Below are 27791 nucleotides of genomic sequence, written 5' to 3'. Positions count from 1 at the left end.
AGACTCAGCAAAGATAACACAGTATGATAAACAATGAAAATAATTATTTGAAAGCACCACAGAATCACTGGGAGCTTCGCTGTATTATATTCCAGTATAAGCTGGTTATCCCCTAATTTATGTGTTGAACTTTACAAACGTTGCAAATTGATGCGTGTAAAATGTACCAAAGGACAGAAAATGTATTTAAATTTCTTCAGAAAGGACTTCAACCTACACTTAATGTGGGCCACAAATGAATCATAATTATAAATATAACTATAATAGAATAAATAATAGAACAATAAGCACTTACAGGTCTTGTGCTCATTCTATGGACTCTCCCCTCGTGTGCCTCACAGTGTTTGGGTACACGGACCAAAATCAATCAAGTCAATCAATCCAGATCATTATGGCTCACTTTTTGACCAGTTTTCAAAAGTATTTATTTTACTAATTAATATATTACACATGTGTATTATTATTATTTGCTATGCACATTATTGAGAGCCCTGTTGTGCAAAGCTTAATTAATTGTGATCATGAATACGTGAGTTTACATGAGAATAGCTGATGTAAGGTTTTATCTGACGATAAAGTGAAAATATCCTTATGAATGTGTGTTACTTTGGGAAGTACAGCCCAGTTAAATGGAGGGAAATTAAACTGATTGAAGAGATGGCGCTGGAGGGCAGCGCAGATGACCTGAAGCTTTCAGTGAAGCCACAACGTGACACAACAGCAGGCGTCGGTTACATTTCCACATGGATTCAGACTAATACACTTGGATAAGTGATGCTCCTCAGCCTGTGGAATGTGGAATTCTTTAATGTTTATAGTCTCTCAACTTGGTTCTTTGAAGTTGCTGAAGCACCACTAAACAGACATTTTCAGATGGCACAATATCTGTTTATATGAACTTGATTGCTCACATGAAAGTGAAGGAAAAGTGAAGCCCTCATCAAAACAAGCTGGAATGCAAAGTACAGTTGAATAGCTAAGAATGAATGTGTGATCACTGAAATGACACTACCTTTCATGTAACTTCAGTAAGTGCAGGATTAGAGCTGAATTAATCATTCAAAGATTAAAAAAAGCCCCTGATTAGAGTCTTGAACACCCACACAGCCCCAAGTTCCCAATGATTAATACTGTTAATGATTTGCCTTCAGGTTGAGATTAAAACAGCTAATTTTATCTAGTGTGGTGCTGCCACCAGTCCACTGTAATCACAGAGAGGAGAAAGCAACAGCAGTTTGTTGAGAGGACGCTCGGCCGAGAGCGGTTTATTCGCTTACAGGCGTGAAAACAGTGATCACGTGAGTGACGTGCATGTCGGTGTAACAGTCAAAGCCTGATCTGAAATAAAGAGGCAGCTCAGCTATTCCAATATTTAAACAGAGAGTAGTCTGAAATGCAAACACATTAGTCTGGTTAATATTAAAGCATGTAACTTTTTTTCCCTCAGCACAGCTCTACCCAAAGCATGACATTGCTTAAGAACTCATTACAATAAGTGGAAGTTAAAGGAACAGTACATTTAGTTTCGGTAACTCCATTTATATTAAAGCTCAGGAGTGAAACAAACATATGGCTTAAGCATTTTGCATACGTTTATACAGAGGTCATCCCTGCAAGTGGTGTGAAAGCACTTCTCTGCACCAGCCAAGAAATGATTAACACTGTTAGCTGCCTGTAGTCAAACGGGGGGGAAAGCCACAGTGAGTGTGTTCGGGCCTGCTGCCTCTCTGGAGGATCCTGGAGGGTTTTAGCTGCAGAGCTTTGGGGGCGAGCGAGAGGAGGAGGGGAAGCTGATCTGTTCAGGGGGGCTGCAGAGACCACAAAAGGACCAAGTATGCAGGCATATCAGGCTCAGGACAGAACGAGTGACCAAAAAAAAATACTTAAGCATTAATAAGAAAATCCTGATTTTTCTTTTTTAAATTAATAAATAAAAGTCAGCAACAATAAATAGCAAAAGCATATAGTTAGACTTGCAGAGTCCTGTAACGCTGGGTGTTAAGTAGCAGGTCACTGTGTTCATTTGACCGCTTACAACGCCTCTTCCATTTGGCTGACCACATCCTCTTCGTGCCACATCCTGTTTATTTCAAAGCTTCTAAGATAGAGCAATAATGTGCTGCAGTGTGCATTAACCCTTCTGTCATCGCAGAGAGGAGACGCTGCTGATCCACACTGTAAGACATGCACTGGTGCTGGGACCTGCACCTGCTGACAAAACAGAGAGAAGAGAAAAAAGTAACCATGAAACCAAATCGCATTAAGGGAGCATTAAGACAATTCAGTGTTTCCCTCTGAGGAACAAAAACCTTCTCTTAAAAAAGGTCATGGAGCTCAGTGAAGCAGCAGTCCTGCAAGTATGTAGAGAAGAAAAAAAAATCAAGGTCTTTTGAAGTATGATGTAAGTTTAGTAGAGTAAATTTTTAGCACAGGCTCTGTACACCTATTGAGCACAACACTGTGCCCAGCTGCCTAATATCATGTTTGTGCCCCTTTTGCTGCCAAAACATCCCTGACCCATCGAGGCACGGGCTCCACTAGCTGTGGTATCTGGCACCAGGATGTTAGCAACAGATCCTTTCAGTCCTGTAAGTTGAGATGTGGGGAATTTGGAGGCCAAGTCAACACCTCAAACTCATTGTTGTGCTCCTCAAACCATTCCAGCAGACATTACCCACAACCTAACAGTGCCTTCACCAGCTCACCTTATTCCTATAGAAGCATTTCCATACACAACAAACTGTGATGCTCTGTGTATTCTGACACCTTTCTGTCAGAACCAGCATTAAGTTTCCAGCAGTTTGAGCTACATGAGCTCGCCTGTTGGATCGGATCATGCGGGCCAGCCTTCACTCCCCGTTTGCATCAGTCAGCATTGCCTGTCCATGACCCTGCCAGCGGTTCACCACTGTTCCTTCCTTCCTTTAGTTTCTTCCTTCCTTTTCTTCCTTCCTTCCTTCCTTTTTTTTTTTAATCAGAGATCAGATTATTATGCCCTCTCCTGCGAGGTTCCTTTGAAACATGTATACAGCTTTAAACTGCACTGCTCACTGCTCATGTATGCAGGCCTAAGCCGGTATCTGGTGGCAGTTGTTCAGGCGTTAATATTACAGTGAAACTTAATGCTGCCGACGAGGACAGCGTGGGCTTCAAACACATCTCCAAAGACTGTGTGCTGCTGTAGTGCAGTTTTTAATTCTTTGTATTTTGTCCCATTCGTCAGTGAACGCTGACACCGCGCAAAAAGCTTTTACCTATTTGCCTGAAAGCTTCTTCTTCATGCAGGATTTGAAAGAGACAAACTTTTCCTCCACTCGGACGCCCTGTGAATTATGTGCGAAAGGGGAAAGAAAGAGAAAGAAAGTCAGTTTGATTTGAAGAGAAGCCACTAGATGGCAGTATAGTGCCATATAAAGCTCAACTCTTTGAGTTGTGTTTCAGTGACAAAATGCAGCAGGAGTGTAATTTAAACATTACTATGTGGTGTATCTAGGGATACTGCAAGCTAAAGAAAAATGGCACAAAATCAGCCTTTACTTAAAGTCAAAATTAAGCAGAACACATGACGATTTTGTTACTAGAAGCTGATCAAGTAGAGGAAATTAGTATCGCTGAATGTAAACATGCATATTTGAGTTCTTAATTAAACCGTATTTTCCTGTTTGACTCTGATTTATGTGCTCACCTTTGAGCCCATTTGCACTGACAGAGAGAGTTAAAGAAAAAAAAAGCAGAAAATAGATCAATAATGCATAAAAGCCCTCAGCTGTCCTACCCCAGCACGGCGGTGCAGCCGGTCCTTCATGACGCCAACAAACTCCCTGTGGCTGAGCTTATTGTCGTGGTCCTCATCGAAGATCCTGAAGACAGTGCTGACCAAGTGGGGGGTCAGTTTGATGCCAGTGGCCACGTACACCGCTCTGGCAAATTCCTCTGCAGATGACACATTATCACATGTGTATTACCAATGTTAACAGTATCAAACATCAGTATCAAGCTTTGGATCCTCGCAATTATGTGGATCATACTTTGATACCATCCACCTAAACATTGCTGCAGTCCTGCCACGCTCCATGATTCCCCGGATCTCCGTCCAACTAAGCATCTGTGCGATATGTCAGACCAAGGACACGAGGCACCCTCAGAAGGCCTTATTTATGCCCTGAGTGGCTCCAAGCTGTTTTCGTGGCACCATCACCATATTAGGTTGGTGAATCTAATGCTGTGGTTGGTCAAAGGAGCAATATTATAAATATTAAAGCTCTCTCAACTTTTAAATGAAAGTCAGAGCGGTTAATTTATTCATGAAGAGCACAACTCAGACTGGTGGAGGAATTTACGACACTCTGTGCAACAAATAAATATACTTCTATTTTAATCGAATGGATTTAAGACTCGAGTTCTACACAAAGCATCGAATCACATTTTAAACAGGAGCAGCTAAAGCGCAGGCTGAACACTTCAGTCAAAGTCACCTATGAGTCAAAGGTCATCGAGCCCATCATCTCTGACCAGCCTCACAAAACTGCCTGTAGCTGCATGGGAGCAAATCCCTGCAGGCAGGTAACCTGCTGCACTGGAGGCTGCTTGAGCAGTTGTAATCTGTTAATACACTCACATGTAGATTCAGTGTTCAGGTGTGGATTTACTTTTTCTGGCTCTAGCTAGATGATGGTACCATTTTTTTTCAGATCTGTTAACGGTAATGATGCTAAGGAGACGTTTAAACTCTGCACTTTTTGTCTCTTTTTACAAACATAAAGAAATTGAACATTAGAGTTGGAATAATCATAAACTGTAGTTATATCACAGATTTCGACGTCATGCGACAGACTGGCGACCTGTCCAGGGTGTACCCTGCCTCTCGCCCTGAGACAGCTGGGATAGGCTTCAGTCCTCCCGCAAGCCTGAAAAAGGTTAAGCGGAAGAGAATGGATGGATGGATTTTTCTCGACTTAAAACTCTTCATAATTAGTCCAGGTAGACTACGAAATGGTTGGTCTTTTCTATAGAAGTTTAGAAGTTGTGTTTTTGGTTTTCCCCCATGAGTCAGAGACAGACAACAAGAAGTCAGAGACACAAAATAAAACTAAAATCACTTTAAAAGCACCTTCTGTCCATGCATCCACAATGTGAGACGTTACCTTGCCCAGTTGAGCGGTTGGCAAAGTTGTACATTTGCATGGCGATGGTAAAATCCTCCAGGTTGTTAAGGAATTGGAAGAAGGACCGAAACTCCTCAAAAGTGATTCCCTGCACAGGAATAATAACCAAATAAAAAAGGCAAAGCTTTTATTCACGGACACGATACCGCCGAGACACGTAAAGCAAACAAGACACATGTGTCAACACTCCGGCACCATGTGCTAAAATTCACACAATGTGTAATCTGCTTTCTTTCATCTGGTGGGGAATCCTTTAGTGTGTGTGGGACCTTGGAGTCATCAGATAGATAACACACCCAAACAGACAAAGTATACATTGCTGGATTTTCCCTGTGCGGTATGGACACGCTGAGCTGTCAGCAGTGGGTGAGGAAGGGGGGGAGGATCGTCGCTTTTGGGAAGAGGTCAGGCCGTTTGCAGACTTTTCTAAAGCAGATTAACCTGATACTTGAATAAACAAAAACAAAAGTGATGAATCCCCAAACATCTCAGGCTTGGCTGATGACTATAACACTGAGCCCATTGATGTCCACTCAACCATCCTGCAGCTACTAGCTGCTTCTCTCGCCGGGGGCCCAGCCAAACAGACAACACACACAGCCGAACAAATGGAGTAATGACTAATCTGTGATGCTTTGCTGTTTTAACAATGTGAGAGCCATAAAATATCTCTCAGCGTAATGATGAGACCCACTTGATTATCAATGGAAATCTAGCAACAGGCTACTCCAGTTGGCTGAGGAGCTGCTGGCACCTTCTCATGCGGGTCAGCGTGCCACGAGGAAAAACAAATTCAAGCCAAAATGAGGCTGTTTCACTCAACAGCTAATTCACAGAGCGGCATTAAAAGGAAGAGATGGGTGAAATGCTTCCATGTTCATGTAAACCAATATCTTCGCAGACTACTTCGGGATTAAAGCCCCACATCACCACGCAAGGATCCAAACTTTGTCTTTGTAGAAGAATCGTGATTCTACAGAGCATCTAGTGAAAAGTCTGCATAGCTTTTGGAAATCCCCTCCGACTGCTGGAGTGATGCAGTGTTATGACTTTTGCAGTTGTTTTTATTGGGGTTTAGCAATTTTGAAGCTTTGTGTTTTATTCGGGCCACACAGAAGTGGGAATTCTTTCATTTTGGGAATTTAACAGGACGGCCACAATATTTTGTGGCTTCACAAGGTCTTATCTTGTCTGATGTAGTAGTTTGCCAATTAGCAGCAACACATATCTTCCATTTAGGATAGAGAGTATACTGGACTATAGGGGCGATATCATTCCCATGCATATTTAAGTGCAAACTGAGTTGAATTAAACTAACCATCTTCAAGCTAAAGTTTGGCACAAAAAAATGTCAACCCTCTTTTCTTATACTCAGCAGCTAATTACAGTGAAATCCAGTGAAATGCAGAAATTCTGAGCTGCGGCTGCTGCTGCAGAAAAACAAAGTCAATGCACAGTTGCCAAAAACTGCACTTCCCTGTGTGGCCACTTGAGGCTCCAAAAGCAAGCCAACTCATGGGCATCAGGGGGGACAATGTATACAACCTGCTGCAAAAATTATTTGGTCATTATAGCTAAGTCTACAGCAGCCAGGCAATTTAAGAAAACACAAGCAAATAGACAAAATGCTGCAAAAGCACACAAAACACAATGTTTCGGTTTCGGTGTTTTGTTGGCTTTTCATTGCTTTTGCTGGTGTTTTCTCAGGCTGCAGTGCGTTTGACCTCTCAGGGCCACCGTATATTTACCCCTTCATAACAATTGTACTGACTATGACATGCATATAACTCAACTCTTCCAACTAAATGAAGGTTAAAGGTTTTGTGACAGCATGAATAAGACCACGGCCTTTATCATGCTGTATGATGAAGGGCATGGACACATGAATATGGTATTTTATTTTATTTTTTAAAGGTGCAATACTTTAAACTTCGGGTGACATTAGAGTTTTCATTCATACAGGCTATGATGAAAATACAGATGTACTTCTTAAATTCATTGTTAGGAAGTAGGGGGATACTTTGCGAGTATACTGGTGGTATTGGATTATATTATACTGTAGGTTAAACCTCGTTGTTTGAGTAATGTTCAAAGGGAAATTGAAGGTAAAAGCGCACCTTTTCATCTGGTATACTGTGACGCATGTTCTCCAGATACCCGCTAACATCCTCGACATTGGTGTAGCGAAGGAGGACCTGAGCAAAATCTTCCTCGCCGATGGTGGGCATGCCTTTGGAGTAGGAGAGGAACTCTATCTCAAGCACCTCTGTCTGCAGGTTGTCCATGAACCTGAAGGAGGGAGACAGACGGCAGCTGCTGACAGGAAACGCCATCGCCAGAAGCTTGGTACAAAGGAATACTTAACATGGTCAATAACAAAACCACTAACTGTCGGTGGGTTAGTACGGTACGGTATGAAAATGATTAATGGCCGTATAATAGCATCAGATAATGATTTTTTTTTTCCAGGGACATCGTCATTAATCACCGAGCAAGCAACGGGTTTCTCGACTCACTTGTAAAAATCCTCAAATTTCAACTCAGCTTTGCCTTTTTTCCCAAAGAAATGCACCAAGAGTGTGGTCTCCGATTTTAAGTCCACGTTCTATGAGAGGGAACAAAAGTTCACAGCATTAACACACAGATTTAGCTACAGACTGCAAAACCACACAATGCAACAAATCCCACTGATTACTGCAACCATTAAAGCAGAAACAAAGTTTCAACAAAACTTCCCATCCAGCTGTCAGGTTCAGCTTTTGAATGTTCCAGATTCAGCTCGACTCAGAATTAATTAATTCTCCTTTTTAACAAACGTGTGCCATGCAACAGAACCATCAGCCATGCCACGCTTCTTCTTGTCGACGCGCCATTTAAAAAATTCACACCACTGATTAGACAGATGCGTAAGTGGAGAGCGCTGTGCTCCCTAACACATTATTGTCAGATTCCAGCAGAAGCATCAGGAAACTGAGGATCATGCACAGCATCGTTTCTGTGATTATTTAGCAAAACAGCTAAAAAAAGTGCCCGGCTACCTCGGTGAGATCAGAAAACAGAACTTGACTCGTGCCACGTCTGAGAACATCCCACATGCCTCGGGCAGCCACATGCTGACCGTCTTTTTTTAGAACCTGTGGTAGCAATCGAAGCACAGCTGTTAGAAGACATAACACATCTGGTTCGTGTCACCAAGAGAAGGGGAATGGAAGGTGGATGAACAGACTCAGACGGTACACGGCGTTACAGGCGGGAGGATCGAGGAAACAGAGCGAGATGGAGAACTGGGCAGGCATACAAAAAAAAGACAGACAGACAGGTGAGCTGAATACCCACAGAGACAACGGGGACAGACACATGCAGAAACAGCGCGGGGCTGACACCTGCGTATCCGAGAGGCTGATCGGCCCTGACATGAGCCTGCGCTGCAGCGATGCATGCAGCCTCTTGGCAGGGATGTCGAGCCAACGTGGCTAACACATGTCCAAAGCATGCGAGGTGTAAGACCTGGAGGAGGATTCATGCCGGGTCAGCGCTGAAACTGAATCCGACAATATGTCATCGTTTGATGCTACACTGCAAAGTAAATGCAGGCAATCAAACACCTTCCATCTCCAGAACTGTAGTGTTTTTTTGCCCCACGTCACATCCACTGCTCGATGCTTACTGGAAGCCACTCTGCTGTATTTTTCTCAACGAGCTCGGGCGGCTTAGATCTTTGATTAACGGATAATTACCATTATTACAGTTTACACTTCTTCCTTAGCCTTCCCAGCTGCCGCGGAGCGACTACAGCTGCTCCAGAAAACATTTTCTCCTTACTGGTGTGCAATAAAAAAAAAGAAAAAAAAGATCACAGGAAACCAGTCTTCTGTTTAGTGAAGAAAAACAAATGTAACTCCCACTTATGAAACAAAAGATGTTGGTCCCCTCTCATTCTCATTGTTTATTATTTCAACCCATCGTTTCTTGAGCCTCAAGGCCTCTCAAGTCCCGACATCACCTCCCTGAAAAACAAAAGTATTGCAAAAACCAACCAGAAGCAGCCAGCTGCTGCTGACACGTGTTCTTAAGTGTGGCTTGCTTCATTTCATAATATTTATTTATCTTATTCAGTTCTTTTTTTCATCTCTCAGGCCCGAGGGAGAAAGCGAGACAGCTGATAAAACAGCTCTTCGTCTACGCCTCAGTGCTTCTTAGCAGAGAGGGAGATGTACGGCATGATCCCGCAGCTAATTACGGAACAGCTCTTTAATGCTGGCCGCTGTTCCCATCTCATCCCATGAAAAGACTCTGAAACACTTGTAATTAGAATATGCTGGGGAAAGCCCAACCGCAGCACTCAAGACGTGCCTGTTATGTCTTATTGAAAAGGTTTGACTTTTGAACTCTGTGCAGGAAAGACACCTACAGTAAAGCAGAGGGAATCAAAACACACAAAAAAGAAAGAAGAAGAAGACACACCTACAGGTAAAGTGTTCAAACAGCGCTCTGAGTTAGCTGCAGGCTCTCCTACGTGTTTGCAGAGCGGCTTTCACAGTGCTTCTGCTGCTCCCGTCTGACTGGCATCTTCATGGTCAAACCCATCTCTAAAGGTAACCTGAGCCTAAATACCACTCCTCAAGAAACTGTAAAAATAAAACATGTGGGTCCGAGCAAAAGCGGTGTCAGTCTTCAGGTAAGAGCTTTTTGAAGTGAAATCTCTTGCCCAACACTGACAAAAGGCGAGTACATAAATCATCTGAGCTGCACCCCTCCTGCTTTTGCCACACACACAAATATGAGATAATTCTAAAGCACAGAGTGAGGTATTTCGGATTTCACTGAATGTGAAGTGAGGTTATCTCGGACAAATACGGGTGGTGTCAGCCCCTCAGAAACATGTATATTTCCTATGATAACTCAGGTTAAGGAGACCACATTCCAGAAAGCGTGCAAGAAGAGGCACCGTTTACAGGCTACATACGCTGCGAGCCTGGGATTTGTGATTTCCGTAAAGCTGCAGGCTCTGAAATGCAATAGAAAAAAGACGACAGGTGAATTAGTGCAGAGCTTATAATTCACAATGTATTTTAAAACAGGAAGACAGCTGGAAAAGACATCAAGTCGAGACAGCGTATCTGACAATGGTCCCAAATTACTGTTAAGCCTTATAAACGCATGCACAGCCAGCCCATCCTGATCTAGAGAATCCATTCTAATGATCTTTTTGATAGTTATACGGGCGCAATTTTAATTCAAGGCCGTCCAGAGATGCTAACGTTTGTCCCAGCAGAATAAGCTCCTCTATGCTGCGTTCTTATGAGATAAGACCTCAAAGAGTCGCTCTTATCGCTCTATTGAGCTCGCCCTGTTTACATCCACCTGCATGCAGTGTAAGACAACTCCAAAAAGATGAAAGCCTTAGGCATGTTTTACCCTGTATGACCACCGTCACCTCTGTGCAGCGAGTTTTCTCTCTAGGATTACTGCAAGTGTCTCAAGCGAGCACAGACCCACACAGTCTGATCTGACCTCAATGTTGAGATTCAGACTGATGTCTTTAAATCTGCATTACTTCTTTTCTTTTTTTGGCACTAATGCGGGAAACAGAGCAGGCAGTAAACATGCCGTCTCACCAGCTTATTAAGTTCATATGAGAAGAAGACTGACAACATTTCATTGGAGGTTTCTGAATGTAAATCAATCATTCATTCTCCTTTCAGCTCTGATTTTGGCCTCCACCAACTCCTCAGGGACAATATGGCTCTTTAGCTGCAAACTATGTTCTGCTCTAAGGGGGCAGCATTCGTTGGATTTCTAAAAGCTCTTTTTTTCTTAGTTGGAAACAGTTAAAAAGAAGCTGTTGTAGCCCATAAAAAATAGCTAAATATATAAAAATTATGTTTTGTTTCAGCTCTGTCAGTTCACACCAATTCCCAGTTTGTGGTCAAAGCGCGAAAATGCACTGAATAATGAAGGAATGAAAACTGCAGTTCCTCAACGGCCATATGAGGTCATTAACAGTAAACTCCCTGTTAAAATGGCCAACTTAAGTAATGCTAGCAACACTTTTCTAGTGTTGCAACTCAAACCGGTGGCTGCTGTTTGTTGCTATACTTGTTTGGCATTCAGTTTTATCTCTACCGTTAGCGTATAACTCTCCAGCTCATTATCGTGTTCAGTTTAAATAAAAATAGCTTAGCTTGAGGCAAATTAGTGGTGGCATCTATCGTTTCCTCAGAACAGCTTTTGTGACACACTGAATTACCACCTTGTTGCATGTTGTTGCCATAGATTGTATGTCAGAGAGAGATGTCAAAAATGTGACTTCACCCACTGGCTAAGTCCTTCAAAGTGGGCTTCAGTGTGGAGCCAGAAATGAGCACATCTTGAATACTGAGCTATTAGTTTAGTTCACTAGCACCTCAAGGCCCTTTATATTGTAAGGTAAAGACACTACATTAATAGAGAAAAAACTGCAACAATCAGATTACTACCCCAACCACTAACATGAGTAAGTATTCTGTGACAGCGGGAAGGAAAAACTCCCTTTTAACAGGAAGAGACCTCAGTCGGAAACACACTCAGGGAGGGGCTGCCATCTGGGCTGATGATTTGCAAGATATCAATAGACTGTGTCCAGTGTGTGCACAGAGACAGGAAAAGGTGTTAAATTAACCCCACAGCAAGCCTCATTGCTTTTCTGATAAGCGCATAAAAAAACAGATCCAGACCTCCAATAGTTCCTACATGATAAGTTGCTAACTTTGTCACAGTGTTGCTTGTGCAGACGGCATGCAGCATGCTTTTCAGGCCTTTTCTGGTGAATCCAGGCTGATGAAAAAAACCATTAGAGCCACTAAAAAAGGATTTAAGCTCATACTTGCTGGTCCTGTCTTTGCATATCTTCAGTAATGTCTTTTCTGTCCTTCTTCTTACGGAAAATTTCTTCCAGCTAGGATAGAACATACCATATATTAAACATCAAATCCATGTGATTAAATCTGATAAATAATGGTGATTTCCATACCACCAAGAACTCCCTTTTGTCCACCATTTCATTTCCATCTGCGTCAAACATGTTGAAAGCAATCCTGAAGCCTGCATGGGGCTCTAGAAGCAAACACAATGGATTTACGTCAGACAGGCGTCTTTATATTGCTTTTTTAAAATATAAATTTTAAAGATAACAGAGTAAATCAGTTCAAAGGTATGCTGACTTGTTAAAATGCAGAGCAGGAAGAGGTACTCTGTATAACTGATGACACCTAGAACAAAGACAAAAAAAAGAAAAGAGTCAAAACAAGAAACAAAAACCTAAATGTTCCTTTTCACCCTCAAAATGGCATCAAATGACTTAACCAGGTAGCTCAAGGTGTTTGCAGATGTTCAAAGTCATGATGCCGAGATGAACAATCCATCCAAAGAAACAGAGCACGCCTTCAGACACAGGTAATCTCCTCGTGCTTGGCGATAACATCTTAAAAGGTGCCTTTTACTTCATGCTTGGTGTTCCCCTCACACAAACACCAACTTTACAACTGAGCTGACCTATCTGGACACAAACCCAAACAAATTTAAGGCCCGTGGCTTTCTGATCGTGTTTGGGTAACAAGGTGTAATACATTCTCGAGTGATCTGTCACTGATTGAGAATAGCCGATTTGGGCTTTGTGTCGCATCCTTCAGCCCCCTTTGTTGTGTGACACGGTAAAGAGAAGAGTAAGTGTCAGGAGACATCTCAACCAACTAAGGAGGCTTCTCCCTCCTGCCTCTGAAAGCATTCCCAAGCTTTTGTTTGCTCAGGAAGATAGAGAATCGAGGTAAGATAGTTCTGGGTGACTGCTCTGGATGTTATGGGAAAAGAATTCAGGTACGAGGTTTGCTGCAGGGAGATATCTTCAGAAAGAGGAACACTCGAGGAATAAAACCCAACTAGTCAGGAAAGATTTAGTTATTACCGTCTTATGCTTCTCCTTGGAGCTGGAAGCATTTTGCAAATGCACAAACTAAGGTGGGAGAAGATCATCAGTTGTGCATGGGATCAGCCATAAAATCATCGAAAAATATTCTAAAACAAAGCACCCAGCTCTCTCAGTTTGGCAGGTATGACCCTATAATGACAACAGATCTCTACCTTCAAAGCTTTTAAAGCTTAAACAGCTTGAAGACAGGGAAAAAAACTTTTAAGATTCCTGCCATGTCTCACCAATACCACACACCTTCACTCGTGGAGGGAGACCCCCCTTCTCCCTTCAAGCTCAGCCTCTGAGCTCAAGTAGATGTTGTTAGACAATACAAAGAATTCCACAAAAACACTTCATACAGAGTGGCAGTCCCGGAGATGTAATCCAATGCCATTCTTAGGCTTCATCATGTCCATGGTGATCAGGGGGGTGGCCAGTGGGACATGTCTCGACACAGCTGGTTTCAAACAGCTCCCTCATTCTCAAAAGCAACGCTTTGTTCACAGATCAATCTAGTCCTTTTTTCACTGACAAAGCTGCAACGTTTAACAGCAGGATTAAAAGCTCCAAATCCCAGCATTGGCACTTAGCTAAAGCAACACAGGAGGAGAGCAGAACAGTGAGATCTGATGCTCCACTGCCACGTCTGACCTGCTGCGCTCAGAGTTTGAAGGCCCAGGTGGAAACATTAAAAGGGGACTTTGAGTCACACCGACAACTTCAGTTGGGCTTCGTGTGATCTCACGAAGACCTCAGGTTTGCGGCAGTTTCACAGTCTGCTGTTTTCAGCACATATAGGCTAAAGACGTGCAGAGTGCAGTGTTCATGTGTACGGTTTACGGGCCTCAGGAGCCTGCGCGGTGCACACGGTGAAGACTGGGAAGTCACAATGTTGCCGAGTGCAAAGTGACAGATTTCAGTTGAGCTGTCAATGTAAAAACTTAGCACATAAATTCGATAATTTATGCCACCAACAAGAAATCACTACACTTGAGTAGGTGACACCAGAACATTTTAAAAGCTCTAACCTTCTTCATGTTTTAGCTTTTTAATTGTGCATGGTATAATGAGCATAGTGGCTCATAGTGTAGTGGTTTACAAGTGAAGGATCCCACTGTGTGTTTTGCATACTGTAATTAAAAGTAGAGGGCGATCATGGCTCAAGTGTTGGGAGTTCGCCTTGTAATCGGAAGGTTGCCGGTTCGAGCCCCGGCTCGGTCGTTGTGTCCTTGGGCAACACACTTCACCGCCTACTGGTGTTGGCCAGAAGGGCCGATGGCGCGATATGGCAGCCTCGCTTCTGTCAGTGCGCCCCAGGGCAGCTGTGGCTACAACTGTAGCTTGCCTCCACCAGTGTGTGAATGTGTGTGTGGATGACTGGATGTGTAGAGTGCTTTGGGGTCCCTAGGGGACTAGTAAAAGCGCTCTACAAATACAGGTCATTTACCAAAACTTAGGGAAAATCTGTCTTGGTTGCCTTTTCTCCTTCGTATTTGTGACGCTCTGTCTGAAATGTAATACATTCTTCAGCAACCTGTCCTTTCTTTATATTTTATGAGCAAAATGGGAATATTTATTGAAACGTGCAAACATACAGGGAAATATAGTATAAAAGGCGAAAAGAGAGTTTGTACAATTCTAACGAGCTTAAAAGTGAATATTTGTATGATCACCTTTATTCTTCAGTGCAGACTGAACTCTCTTAGGCAGCTTTCTTTTCAATTCTTTAAGTAGTCTTCAGGAAGAGCTCTGAAACATTCAAAGCTCTTCTTTGGATGTCGGCTACCTTCTGTTCCAGGCTCTGTAAAGATGGTCCCACACTGCTTCAATAATGTTGCGGTCCGGGCTCCGGGGAGGCCAGTCCGTCACTGATAGTGTGTTTGTCTATCCAGGTATGGTTTTACTGTGTTGGGAGTATCCCCAGTGTGTCTTTTGTCCTGTCTTACTCCCCTCACATCCAACCAGTCAGCAGATGGCTGCCCCTCCCTGAGTCTGGTTCTGCTGGAGTTAAAAGGGAGTTTTTCCTTCCCACTGTCACCAAGTGCTTGCTGATAGGCCATCATAGGTTGTTTTGACAAGATTCCCAACACCACTGGCTGAAAGCACCTCAAACCATGACAGGGCCTCCACCGTGTTTTACAGTTGGCTGTAGACATTTACTGTTGTACCTCTCTCTCTCCAAAACATTCAAATCAGTCCAGTTCTTGTGTCATTCGGCATACGTACGTCAGCCTTTTGTCCCCGTTTCCCTTCCTTAAGAACGGCTTCTTGACAGCCACTGAGACCATTTCTGATGAGGTTTCAGTGAACAGTAGATGGATCAGCTAAAGGGTCAGATGCATTTCTCAGGTTTTGTCTCAGTTTATTAAAGACATGACTTTTCACATACTAATCAACTGCTGAAGTTAGTTTTTAAGCCTGGGTATTTTTTCATCCACTTCTCAAGTTTCCTTTTATTTTATGGATACAATGTGCACCATGCCAAAATCTTCCAAGTTTTCAGCTAATAAAGGCGCCCAGTGTCCAAAGAAAAACACGAAAGAGAACTGTTGCTCATGACCACTTTAAAAAAAACAAAATTAGAAGAAAGTCTGGCTCCTTGGAAGCAAAATATAAAGAAATAACCTGTGGATCAAGACTTTGGCAAAGTACTGTATATTTACTTGTATATATATAAAACCTTATATATACATGACCTCTCTGCATTGAATCATGTTGTTAATCTCTGGCTCACTTCCACAGCATGTTTTATATCCTGTTTTCTTTCTCTCACCCCAACCAATCACAGCAGATGGCCCCGCCCCTCCCTGAGCCTGGTTCTGTTGGAGGTTTCTTCCTGTTAAAAGAGTTTTTCCTTCCCACTGTCGCCTAAGTGCTTGCTCATAGGGAGTCAAACAATTGTTGGGTTTCTCCTCTGCATATATTATTGTAGAGTCTACCTTACAATACAAAGCGCCTTGGAGTGACCGTTGTTGTGATTTGGTGCTGTATAAATAAAACTGAATTAAATTGAACCAAACAAATAATTTATGTACTTGTGTTTTTTGGAGGTTGGGTCTGTGACCCAGCATTTTTCTGTTATTTTGTATTTTCTTTGCTTATATATTGAGATAACGTTAAGTTCTAGTATTATATTAGTTTGACTTGAGTTTTAGTCTCTTCTATGTCGCCAGATTTATGAATCTTTTCCTAACATTTGTAGCATTTTTAAGTGCTTTTTTTTTTCAAGGATGCTTGTCACAGGCTGCTTACAGTCATAATTATGTAATTTATGAGCTTCCAATAACTTCACCTTTGAAGCATTTTACTACAGACACAAACAAGCCTTGTTGTGTGTACTGTACCATCAATGAGCCATTCCTTCAAGAAAAGGTTATCTAAAAATATATCTATGACATGTTAGCAGACTGATGGAAAGATAAGATAGAAACTACGACCCACGCTTTCTGCTCCAGATTGGCACATGGACAACAGAGCACGCACTGAACGAGACATGGGAGGGCCTTAAAAAATAAAATCTCACAAAGGATTTATGTGTACAGCAGGAACACAGAGAGTGGGTTCTTTACCTCGTTCACGGATATTTCTAAACAAATTAGATGATCCTTTCCAAACAGGTGGGGTATCAGCCAGCATCTTGTCTAATTCCTGCGAGAACAGAAGAAAATCCCTGATCTCACATTCATTTCTTAGCCCTTCAGTGTGATGTATTTGCTGGTGTTACAGTAATTTGAGAGGATTTTACACAGATAAGGAGGCTCTGTGAAGCAGCATCAAGGGCTACAAATGACGGGAAAACTCACCTTTTTCGTAAGGGACTTGCAGACTCTCCTACCTAAACGAAACAAGGCCAACAGTTAGTTGAGTCAAAAGTACAGGACTGGGAAGCACGAGTGAAAACAAATGTTTACAGGGACAGAAATATACGCTGTGTGTTTCCATGAGCACATTCCAGGGGCCAATAAAGCAGAAGATAAGCAGAACACATCATAAAAACACCTGGCTGGGAAACTGTGTCGATAACATTGACATTAACCCTCCACCGACACATTTTAAAGCCTCTGTCTGGAATAACGATCCTGCAGATCTTATGTATGGCAGCACTGAACAGAAAAGCATGGCTTTATTACAGCCACACAATTAACACTAAGCAGCTTCACAACAATAACAAATAGCGTGCCACTACCTTTCTGCCTCCTGTTTACCTTCATCATTAGATGCAGCGATAGAGGCCACACACCTGATGTTACAATCAATCACAGTAAGTCAAGACTGCCTTATCATTACATTTATGGTATCCGTGCTAAGTTGTTTGGTCTCTGTGGGTCCCTGTGACTTTGTTACCACATAAATGAGCCATAAAAGTAAGGTTGCTGGTAAAGATGTCTATCTTTATGCAGGTGTTATGACTGAAAGCACTTAGAGCTGTGTCTAATTGTCCGATGATACTTCGCAGGCCCTCAGCAACAAGGATATTCCGGAAAACAACACCCTGGGGGGTTTTTTTTTTTGTTGCTTTTTTTAAAACTGCTATTAAATCATTGCGTAACTGAAAACAATCGGATGAAGGAGTGGAGATTTATCTGGTAACATGACGGACATGTAATTAAGCAAATGGCAGCTGACAAAAGCAGTTAATTCATTCGCAGAACAACAAAGCTCACGGAGGCCATGCGGCATCTGCTGTGTTTGTGAAGTAAATGGTAGACCAGGTCCTCGTGCACGGATGACAGAGACATCTTTAAATAAATCAAAGTCAGATAAATCTTTAATACAACAAATGTAATCTCACCAGAAGCATTATCGCCTGCTTTTAGGATGCCACTGAACTCAAGAGCCTGCTTTTCACTGTAAAATTAGCATCCCAGTAAATGATAAGGACTTGTCCCCACCCTGTCTTTGTGATCAGCCAAGGAGAAAAAAAAGATGCTGAATTCAAAACTCCATATTTTACACACATCCTGCAGTCTTAACCAGAGAAACTAAATGAGATTCCTTTGCCGAAGTTCCTGACTCCTGAAAAGTCTGATTTCTGGAATGGCACTTTCCGATATGAACCCCTGCGAGACACAATACAGCATAGTTACAGGTGCTAAATGTTGGTCCAACCCTAACCTGAGGCTCCAGGTAGCAGTCAATTGCCACTAAAAGCTATATTAGTATGAAAATAATTAACAAGATTATTGATAAAGGTGGAACGCAAAACCGTGAGATAAAGAGACGACAGTCAAGTAAAGTGTTACGTCCCTCTGCAGCCCAAACTGTCCTCGCACTGATGATGGTGGACTGTTTGGGTGTTGCATGGGCTTAATTAAACACCTGATGAGGTGTGGGTGGAAGCATGCCGGGTTGGCTTGGGAGGATACACCATTTCTTGCTGTCCATCATGCTCTCCTGGATGTGTATTCAAGAGGCTCTGAGGACTCAAAAATGTTGGCTGAATAACGTGAATTAAAAAGCTAAAATATTTCAGCCAACTTAAATGTGCTTCAAGGGCCTGTAACCGTGAACAGTTTTCATAACAGGAAGGTACAATTTCGTGTGGCTTTGTTAAGTATACTAAAGTTATTTTACAAAAGAAGAAAAAGAAAAACAGCTGATTCTTCCATGGAATGAGCACCCGCGCCCTAGATTTGAACCTGGTATGTCTGATTATTTTATAAAATGCTTGTTTATTATAAACAAGGCACAGCAGATGGCCCCGCCCCTCCCTGAGCCTGGTTCTGCTGAAGGTTTCTTCCTGTTAAAAGGGAGTTTTTCCTTCCCACTGTCACCAAAGTGCTTGCTCACAGGGGGTCGTGTGATTGTTGGGGTTTTCTCTGTTTGCTTTGATTTATTTTAGGGTCTTTACCTTAAAATATAAAGAGGTTTAATTGATTTTATATAGATAAAATAAGCTGAATTGAATTTTACATTGTGGCTTTATTTACTGAGCTGTAAGAAAAGAACCAAAACTCAATTTTACCATTTATTTCAATGTGCTAAAGCAATACACATAGGTGAACTGAAAAAAGGTTTTTTACTGTCAGTTTCTTGTTCTAAGGTCTCCAAAGGTCCTATTGGCTCAATAAAGGGCAAAGATTTAAAAGCAGTTTATGAATTGTTTGACCGTGTAGTGAAAAAAAGGAGGAAAACACACTCTTTATAGCCCCAAAGGCCACAGTGAAATCTTCAAGCTAATCCTGGCATTTTATAAAGTAGAATAAGTAAGAGATTAATTGACTGGCTAACCATTTGACCCGAGCACCAACACTCATTCCTTCATTCCTTTCAAAGCACATGTGGCACTGTGTTGTGAGCTGGCTGTCAGGAGCTGACTCACTCTTTGGTTCGCTCAGAGTGACCGACTCGATGAAGTTCAGTGGAGTCATGTAGAGCTGTCCCTCGTACTCCACCGAACTGAACAGACGAAATCTGTTTTCATAGGAGGACATGTAGGCATCTCCATCATCCAGACCGTAGGTCCTTGTCTGCAAGCACACACAGACACACATGCGCCATGAAATACTGCAAATCATATCAGTGATTACAGTGTCTGAAAGATGCTTCTTATAAAATCCATGGAAGCTTTTTCTGTCACGAAAAGCCTCGCTCACATGGCACAACAAAGAAGCCCAATCTTTAATTCGGTAATGGGGCGCATGTTATGTCAGCCTTATTTTTCATCCCTGCACAGCAGATAATGTCCCTACAACTGCTCAAACCCAGGCAGATCAGAAGGCCGGACTGGTGAAGACAGAGTGGATCTCTCTGTCAGGTGGCACACCGCCAGGTCCACTGGGCACAGAGCAAACACCCGGGGAATGCGTGCCCCCCTCTGCTTAACCATTAAACCCCCTCTAACCACCCCCGCCTCTCATCAAATATCAGCATGTCCGCCAAACTCTGGTGTCCAGTTTCCTGTGTCCCTGGATCCCCCCTTTATGTGGACACCAGTTGAGCTTACCTCCCTCCTAGCCACAGATATCAAAGAAGCAATCTTTTCGCTGCGTGGAGCCAAGCGAGCACATCACACATGGTTTACGAGTTTGTTTACATCCCCCAATGATCTGTAAAAATCTTGTTAGCATTGTCGACACATTTCTGCGGTGCTGTGTAACAGGACACAATGCACACAGGTTAAACAATTAGAACCAGGCTGCAAAAGTCTGTGTATGAAGCTTATAATTGGTGCTGAAAAGAATGGGTATAAACAGGGGGAGACCTGAATCAGAAACATTTAAAAATCTGCTGAAGTGACAGCAATTACTTGTTTCTTTGGATTTTAATTTATCTATTTATTTATTTTTTGCAGTTGTCCTCTTTGTCTAAATGCTACTAAATACTGTATACTTTCCAGTGTGTTTTAATCCTTTAAAGCCAATATTTGATACATGAATTTGGGGGGTTTTAGATTTCTACATCATCAGTGTGACTCCCCCTGATGTAGCAAATATGACACAAATTAAAACTCATACATGCAAATTAATATTTAATTTTTTTATCAGAAGGTTCACAAAAAGGATTTAATTTTCTGGCAATTACTTCATGTTTTAAAGAAGCTTTAAAGAATTAAAATGACTCCTTTGTGTGTTGTTCTGGTTTACAGCTGCTCAGATGCCATGAATTGTCCTTGCTTTTTGAAAGAAGGCAATGTTGCGCCTGAAAAGCAAAATCACCACAAAGGTTTCATTTACAAAGAAAACATAATATTTTAAAATAACATCCAGTCCTGTTTAGATAAGATGATCACTTACTGGCCACTTTATTAGATACACCTGTCCAAGTTCTTTTAAACACAAATATCTTATCAGCCAATCACATGGAAGCAACTCAATGCATTTAAGCACATAGATGCAGTGAAGAAAACCTGATGGAGTCGAAACTGACCACCAGAATGGGGAAGAAATGTGATTTTTTTTAAGTGACTTTGAACATGGCATGGTTTTTAATGCCAGATTGGGATTTTCTCACACAGCCGTCTCTAGGGTTTACAGCGAGTGGTCTAAAAAAGAGAAAATATCCAGTGAGCAGCAATTCTCTGGGCAAAAATGCCATGTTGATGCCAGAGGTCAGGGGAGAATGGCCAGATTGCTTCAGGCTGATAGGAAGGCAACAGTAACTCAACACAACCAAGGTATGCTGAAGAGCATCTCTGAATGCACAACACGTCTAAGTTTGAAACAGATGGGCTACAGCAGCAGAAGAACAGAGGCTATAATTCACACCAGCTCACCAAAACTGAACAAGAGAAGGTTGGGGAAAAAGACTCCTAGTCTAATGAGTCTCAATTTCTCAAGAGACATTTGGATAGTAGGGCCACAATTTGGCAGAAACAACATGAAAGCATGATCCATCCTGCCTTGTATCGACAGTTTAGGCTGGTGGTGGTGTGTGATGGTGCAGGGCATATTTTCTTGGCACACTTGGGGCTTGTTAGTAACAACTAAGTATCATTTAAACACTATAGCCTACCTGAGTATTGTATCGATTATACTCATCCCCTTATTATCACAGTCTTGACCTCTTGAACATGACAGTGAGTTCACTGCACTCAAATGGCCTCCACAGTCACCGGATCTCAGTCAAACAGAGCACCTTTGGGATGTGCTGATACAGGAGACTCCTATCGTGGAAGTGAAGCCGACACATCAGCAGCAACTATGTGATGCTGTCAAGTCAACATTGACCAGAACCTCAGAAGAGTGTTTCCACCACCTTGTTGCATTTATGAAACGAAGAATTAAAGCAGCTGTGAAGGTAAAAGAGTGAAACCTGGTAATAGGACGGTGCATCTGACAAACTGATCCGTGAGAGTATAGATAGAGGAAGTATACTGCAGTATATATCGTCATACTACAAGTCATTCAGACCACTTACAAAATGCTAAAATAGTAAATTATAGAAAAGTATTTTAGAAAACACCACACAGAACAAATTCTGATATTAACAAATACACTGCAGCACAGTATCTGGTTACAAATGCAGTCAGGTGTTCCTCTTATGTTGTCCACCACTTAAATCTACACAGCAGTGCGTACACAACATTAAATGTTCAGTCTTGGCCCATAGGCTGTAAGCCAATCAGGCAAAACCTTCAGTCATGGTGGCCACTTGGCCACGCGATCTGGGACGCCTTTTGACCACTTTTTTTTTTTGCCATTTCAGCACCAAAGGTCGCGGATAGCTCCTTATGGTAACGACATATAATTATAACTGTCACTTCACGTGCACGAGACAGTCTTGGTGATCACGTGCTGGGGTTCAGGTTGCTGCTGTTCATTGAAGATAAACTGAGAGTATTTTTAATTTCTTTCCTCTCTGTGTGTGTGTGTGTGTGTGTGTGTGTGTGTGTGTGTGTGTGTGTGTGTGTGTGTGTGTGTGTGTGTGTGTGTGTGTGTGTGTTGGAGTGAGCTGAATGTTGTCGCCATACAGCAGCCGCTGCTTACTTTATCGTACCTTATCGGTGGCGGAAACTGATGGCAGCGCCAGATGCATGAGTCGAGCCTCGACGTGGCTCTTCAGTCCGGGGCGCCTACCGACGTGCGAGCGGCAGGAGTAATAATAGTAATAGTAATAATAAGCGGCGCCGGCTGTGATGCTCGCTCCCGCTGCGATAAGTTTCTGCGCTTTAGTCGCCTTTGAGGGTGTTTGAGGCGGTTTCTGCGCCGTGAACGTCTCTGCTTTGGAGCTGAATGAAACGATAAGCCTGCGCAGTGCAGCCATGGCTGTTTACACTATGGTGTCGTAACCGATATCACGCGCACACACAGACAGAGAGAGAGGGAGAGCAGGGGAGCTCGAGCCGTCTGCTACTCGCGAGCTCGCGAGAAATGCCGTGGGTATTTCAAGTAGCTCGTGGATTAAAGAACGTCAAATTTGTAGGAGTGAAAGAACTGCTGGGGGGGAAACTACACGTAGAGTTATATCTCGTGTAAAAGGTGATGTAAAGTGGTTTATAGTTTATCTTTGCTATTTTTGGTTTTATTTTAAGTGATGCGCGCGCTCAGTTTAAGCCACCAGCCCACCAACAACTCTCTTTCTCTCTCACTGAGATAAGAGGGGGAAAAGGCCCTGTAAGGGCACGTCTAATCTGACAGCCCCGCCCACTACGAGTCCTGTGGTTTTGCACCTGCCTCTGAGCACAAAACCTCCAGGAGCTCCTTTTACCTGCACTGCAGCGTTCAACGAGCCCCTTACTTACTGAAGCCTCCGCCACGGCACAACAGAGGCGCGAGCATCTACTGTGGACAGGTATGCAACATGCGGGCTGTCTGACCAGCAACTGCAGCCCACCTCCAACTGATGAAGAAGGCGCACCTTAAAAAAAACAACCCAACAACAACCCGGAGAAGTCTGTGCAGCCAGTAGCTGAGATTTTCTGAGTGTTTGATGTCAGGGGAAACGAACCCGAGGCTGTGACTGCCACACGGGGACATGTGCTAAGTAACACAGGAGGAGAAGGGACGTAAACATGCAATAAGTGGCAGCCAGGTAGCCTACTACGCAAGAGCGCTCCCTCCGGACCTCCTCTCTGAACTTTACCCGCTGAGCTCGGACGCGATGGCTGCTGCAGGTGGTGGTGCTGCCACTCTGGGAGAAGTTGGAGGCGTCTGGCACGGCATCGACGGTGTCGCACAAGTCGGCTCTCATTTCTTCCTCACGGAGAGCCAGACGCGGCTGGAAGAGCACCTCGTACCTGGGGACAGATTCTCGGATTTAACGCACCTCAAAGGAATTCTCAGGAGGAGGCAGTTGTACTGCAGAACTGGATTTCATCTGGAAATACTTCCGGATGGCACAGTGCAAGGCACGAGGAAGGACCACAGCCGTTTTGGTAAATACTAAGATCATTTTTTTCAAAATATAATTCCACTTGCAGAAAAGTAGTTGAGATTAAACAAATGAGAGGAAGAACGAAAACGCGCCAACAATGGTATTAGAACAGACAGGTTTCGATCTGATTCTGATTATTTACAAATATTAATTGTGGTAATGAACTGAGTTTCTTTGATCGTATTCTTTTATCTCTGCCAGGCTTTACAGAACAACTGTGTTATTCTCCTGCAGGTATTTTGGAATTCATAAGCCTGGCTGTTGGATTGATAAGCATTAAAGGGGTGGACAGTGGACTCTATCTGGGGATGAACAACAAAGGAGAGCTGTATGGCTCTGTAAGTATCATTTCTCTTGTTCCTGTTGCCCAAATCTTTATTTCTCAATTTTTTCCCCTGCGAAAGACTTTTTCATTCCTCTATAATTAATAATCCTAATGAATAACTGGGATGTGTGTTTCTGTTTCCCCCCACATCATGTTGCAGAAGGAGCTCACGGCTGATTGTGTCTTCAGGGAGCAGTTTGAGGAGAACTGGTACAACACGTATTCATCCAACCGCTACAAGCACGGAGACAAAGGGACGCGTTACTTTGTGGCATTAAATAAAGATGGGACACCAAGGGATGGGACTAAATCCAGGCGGCACCAGAAATTTACACACTTCTTGCCCAGGCCTGTGGACCCTGAGCGCGTGCCAGAGCTGTACAGGGATATCCTGGGACACAGCTGAGAGCTGGAGGCCTGGTCCAGATCAGGAATAGATGCTTAAAAAGCCTTGGCAGGCAGTCCTGGGAGCAGAAAGGAAGAAGGAGGGACGCAGGCGGGGATGTGACCGGTCGCAAGCTGGTGAACAGCAGCCCGACCAGCGGGGATAAAGGCATCGGAGAAGGGGGTGGGGGGCCTCTTGTAGGAATGCACGGGCCATCATCTCTCAGCAGCCAGGAGGACAGGCTAGAATGTCTGCACGCTCTGCATGAGGGCGTCATTTGTTTCCACAAAAGTACCTGCGTGGATTAGGAGACAAATAAGAAGCAGGGCTGAACGGTTGTGGAGTATCTCCTCAGTTGGACAGAGATGCCAGCTGGTGTGGAGTCTGTGGGAATCTGTGACATTACAAGATGGTACTACAGTGTCACTCAGAGAGACGTAGCTTGATCAGAAGGACTTTGAAGGAATACAGATTTTTCTTTAATCTCACCTGTCTTTAGACCTGTTTAAAAAAACAAAGTGTAAAAGCTTATTTATTCATTTTAGATACACATATTTATGCTATATATTTATTTATTTGAGAATATATTTTTACAGCTAGAATTGTAACGATAATATAGAAAACAAAAGCCCACTAGAAACTGTACTATAGAAAAACTGACACACTGAACTGAACTGTCATTTATTCAGCTAGTACTAATGACTAAAAAATTATAAAAAAAAAAAACCAATAGCAAATTCTTTGAAAAGATTCCCACATCTGGCATGCATTTTATCATAATGTGATTACTGTGAATTTTTTTTTTTTTTTTTTTTTTGACACGGCAACTGACACGGGGGTATTTAAATAAAAAAAAAATAAAAAAAGGTGTGCTTTACTGGTTAACTTTGCCTCTGAACAGTTTAAACCTGCTTATGAGATCAATGTTGTCTTTCTTTATGGATGCCATTACGCCTGGAGACGAATCATAGACCTGATGGATGCATAAAACTTCAAAGCTTCCCTCCCGAACGCTCCAAACGTAGAGGACATGATCGAAGCCAAATAAAATCTGACCTTTAGCTCGGGTCCTGCCACTTTAGCAGCTGCATAAAAAGAAGAGGTCAGGGCGATAAGGATTAAGAAAGTCCTGCTCACCATTTGAGATTTGTAGCCTTGTTGTCATGTCCTATTAAAGAATGTCCAGGTGGCCAAGACATCTTTAAGAAATTGTAGTCTCTCTTTCTCTCTTTTTTTTCTCAATATGTCTTTATGTTCAAAATATTAATTGCACATGAACATCAAAATAAAACTACATTGCAGTATCTCTTATCTGTACACAGTTTCCTCCATGGTTGGGATCAGATCTGTGTTGAAGCATGAAAGATCAGTCTGTGAACTGTGTGTGTGAGTGTGTGAGCCAGTGGGGTTGTCTTGATATGGATAGTCAACCCTGCTGCCAACTCTCTCCTGTCTACAGAGTGATACTGTGGGACTTTCCCACCTGCACACCTTGAACATCAACTGCTGTCGATTAATGACAGCATCCAGGAGTGGATTATATATCCTGCACGCACGTGGACATCCCCCTGTCCATCCAGTAAACGCACGCAGGCCTATTCCAGCATGTCTTTCTTTAGACACTCAGTTTTCAAACAGGGCTTTGTTCCTGTCTTGTTCCATGTTTTCCAGAGTTTGTCCGTGACTTTGACCTGGAGCTTTTTGCTGTTTTTGTTCCCGACATCTCCAACAATACTAATGTTTCAGTGCAGGCTTTGTCGCCATTGCCTTTGTAGGCACGAAAAGCAGACTTTGTCCAATCTAAGCGCGTAAGCCCTCCCTTTTCACATTTTGAAGGTCATCTCTTTAAACATGCTGGAAATCCTGACTTGTGATACCTGATGCCCAGAAGTGCTCTTTGGCACTTGTTAAACTGGTGGGGTTTTTTGGAGTCAACTTGGCGCCTTTAGACAGATGCTTTTGTTCCCCCCGTTCCTCCTCCTCCTCCAGGTGGTCCACGACTCCTTGCTGAAAACACTTAAACCCCTTCGTCCACACCCACTCTGGAGGGCCGTCTGCCATGCTTAATGGATGCTCCACCGACTTTCATCGCGTCCTCAGCAGCGGCCTTAAAGAGCCCTCGGGAGGGAAAAGCAAATCAAGTTTGTGTGAATGTGTGGGTATGGCATGAGTCCACTGGCAGGTGTGGAAGTCAGTGATCTTCCTCATCTATCTTCACAGTCCAGTCAGGCAGCGCAGGTGTTCCCTCAGCACTCCAGCTCTCACACTCTGATCTCAGGCCTGCTGTTTGTCAGCTGGGAACATGACTTAGCAGCAGCAGCAGAAGGAGGAGGAGGGTGGAAATATAGCCGGCTTTGTTGTCTGCCCCCAATTATCAGAGAGCATAATTTCTATATTTAGAAGGCTGCATTGGGGAAGACAGGGGAGGTGCCGAGAAGCTCACCTGTTGCTTTAAAGCTGTGGCCACTTCTAAGACTGTGTTTGCACAGGGATGGTGCCTGCAGCTTTGTGTCATTGCAATCCTGCAACTATTGATTTCAGGCTCTTTGTTGTTTGTTTATTCCTTAGTAAATTGCTGTGCGCACAAATTATTAGCTGCATGTGTGTTTATGGGCATTACAGCAGAAGTGTAAGTATAGCGTTATCCACTTGATACTTTTAGGCTTTTATCCTAGTCTATGGAGAGACACAGAGAAAGAGGGAGAGAGAGGCATTCCGGAAAAATCTACATCCAGCCTTCCCAAATATCATCCCTTGATCCAAGCTTCCAGTCGTCATTCATGTTTTGTGCCCTGAAAAAGAAAAATAGCGTTTTTTACACGTCCTGCATTGTACTTTGTTAGAGTTCAATAATTTTTAGTGTCATAGCTAAGAGGATTTTGTGGTTTTGCACTTCGCACGCTGCAATTAGACCGGCATACCTGATTTACTGACACTCCACATCGCGAGCTGTCAGCTCCAGTGGAAAATATGCTCCTCTGTTTGCATCTCCATGGAGACATTAGTAGAAAACAGCCATGTTTAGGTGTTGTGCGGTACAGAAAGGAGAAGAAGCCGGGGCACATTTCTGCAGAGTTTAGAGTCTCGGTTAACAAGGCATGAAACGGTGCCGGTGACTGACGGTGCTTTGTTCGACTAAAGGGACGTGAACAC

The 27791-nt window shown here is 43.0% G+C and overlaps 2 protein-coding genes across 4 annotated transcripts; one reads left to right on the top strand and one right to left on the bottom strand.

Annotated features, from left to right (window-relative positions):
• Positions 1 to 808: 808 nt before the first annotated feature.
• On the bottom strand, positions 809 to 22865 carry micu3b (mitochondrial calcium uptake 3b). Of its 3 annotated transcripts, none has more exons than XM_085420111.1 (15): positions 22552 to 22865; positions 19436 to 19583; positions 16917 to 16948; positions 16683 to 16761; positions 12368 to 12415; positions 12178 to 12260; positions 12031 to 12102; positions 10132 to 10173; positions 8204 to 8299; positions 7682 to 7770; positions 7283 to 7454; positions 5145 to 5253; positions 3776 to 3933; positions 3255 to 3323; positions 809 to 2211 (listed from the first exon to the last, which is right to left on the bottom strand). In XM_085420111.1, the coding sequence occupies exons 1-14, from the start codon at positions 22816 to 22818 to the stop codon at positions 3255 to 3257; spliced, it is 1464 nt and encodes a 487-aa protein (XP_085276237.1). In that variant the 5' UTR covers positions 22819 to 22865; the 3' UTR covers positions 809 to 2211. The 3 variants fall into 3 exon arrangements, with proteins under 3 accessions (XP_085276237.1, XP_085276243.1, XP_085276251.1); XM_085420117.1 differs by having other exon boundaries at positions 809 to 2208; XM_085420125.1 differs by lacking the exon at positions 8204 to 8299 and having other exon boundaries at positions 810 to 2211.
• A 251-nt stretch (positions 22866 to 23116) lies between these two features.
• fgf20b (fibroblast growth factor 20b) lies at positions 23117 to 25934 on the top strand. The gene is made up of 3 exons (XM_085381599.1): positions 23117 to 23929; positions 24163 to 24266; positions 24414 to 25934. Exons 1-3 carry the CDS (start codon positions 23656 to 23658, stop codon positions 24657 to 24659), a joined length of 624 nt encoding a protein of 207 aa, XP_085237725.1. The 5' UTR covers positions 23117 to 23655; the 3' UTR covers positions 24660 to 25934.
• The last annotated feature ends 1857 nt before the right edge of the window (positions 25935 to 27791 follow it).

Source organism: Rhamphochromis longiceps, linkage group LG2, assembly GCF_057381845.1.
Source record: "Rhamphochromis longiceps isolate RC_006_pf linkage group LG2, R_longiceps_female_GT1.1, whole genome shotgun sequence".
Lineage (NCBI taxonomy): Eukaryota > Metazoa > Chordata > Actinopteri > Cichliformes > Cichlidae > Rhamphochromis > Rhamphochromis longiceps.
This window is presented reverse-complemented; position numbering and strand designations above follow the sequence as displayed.

What these genes read in the sequence shown, in the direction of transcription:
- fgf20b (XM_085381599.1), top strand. Translation starts at nt 23,656, where the DNA reads ATGGCTGCTGCAGGTGGTGGTGCTGCCACTCTGGGAGAAGTTGGAGGC. An exon ending in GAAGGACCACAGCCGTTTTG is followed by an intron (nt 23,930 to 24,162) that starts GTAAATACTAAG and finishes ATTCTCCTGCAG; the next exon opens with GTATTTTGGAATTCATAAGC. An exon ending in AAGGAGAGCTGTATGGCTCT is followed by an intron (nt 24,267 to 24,413) that starts GTAAGTATCATT and finishes ATCATGTTGCAG; the next exon opens with AAGGAGCTCACGGCTGATTG.
- micu3b (XM_085420111.1), bottom strand. Translation starts at nt 22,818, where the DNA reads ATGGCTGCACTGCGCAGGCTTATCGTTTCATTCAGCTCCAAAGCAGAG. An exon ending in GCAAGTCCCTTACGAAAAAG is followed by an intron (nt 16,762 to 16,916) that starts GTGAGTTTTCCC and finishes CTGTTCTCGCAG; the next exon opens with GAATTAGACAAGATGCTGGC. An exon ending in CCTGCTCTGCATTTTAACAA is followed by an intron (nt 12,261 to 12,367) that starts GTCAGCATACCT and finishes GTTTGCTTCTAG; the next exon opens with AGCCCCATGCAGGCTTCAGG.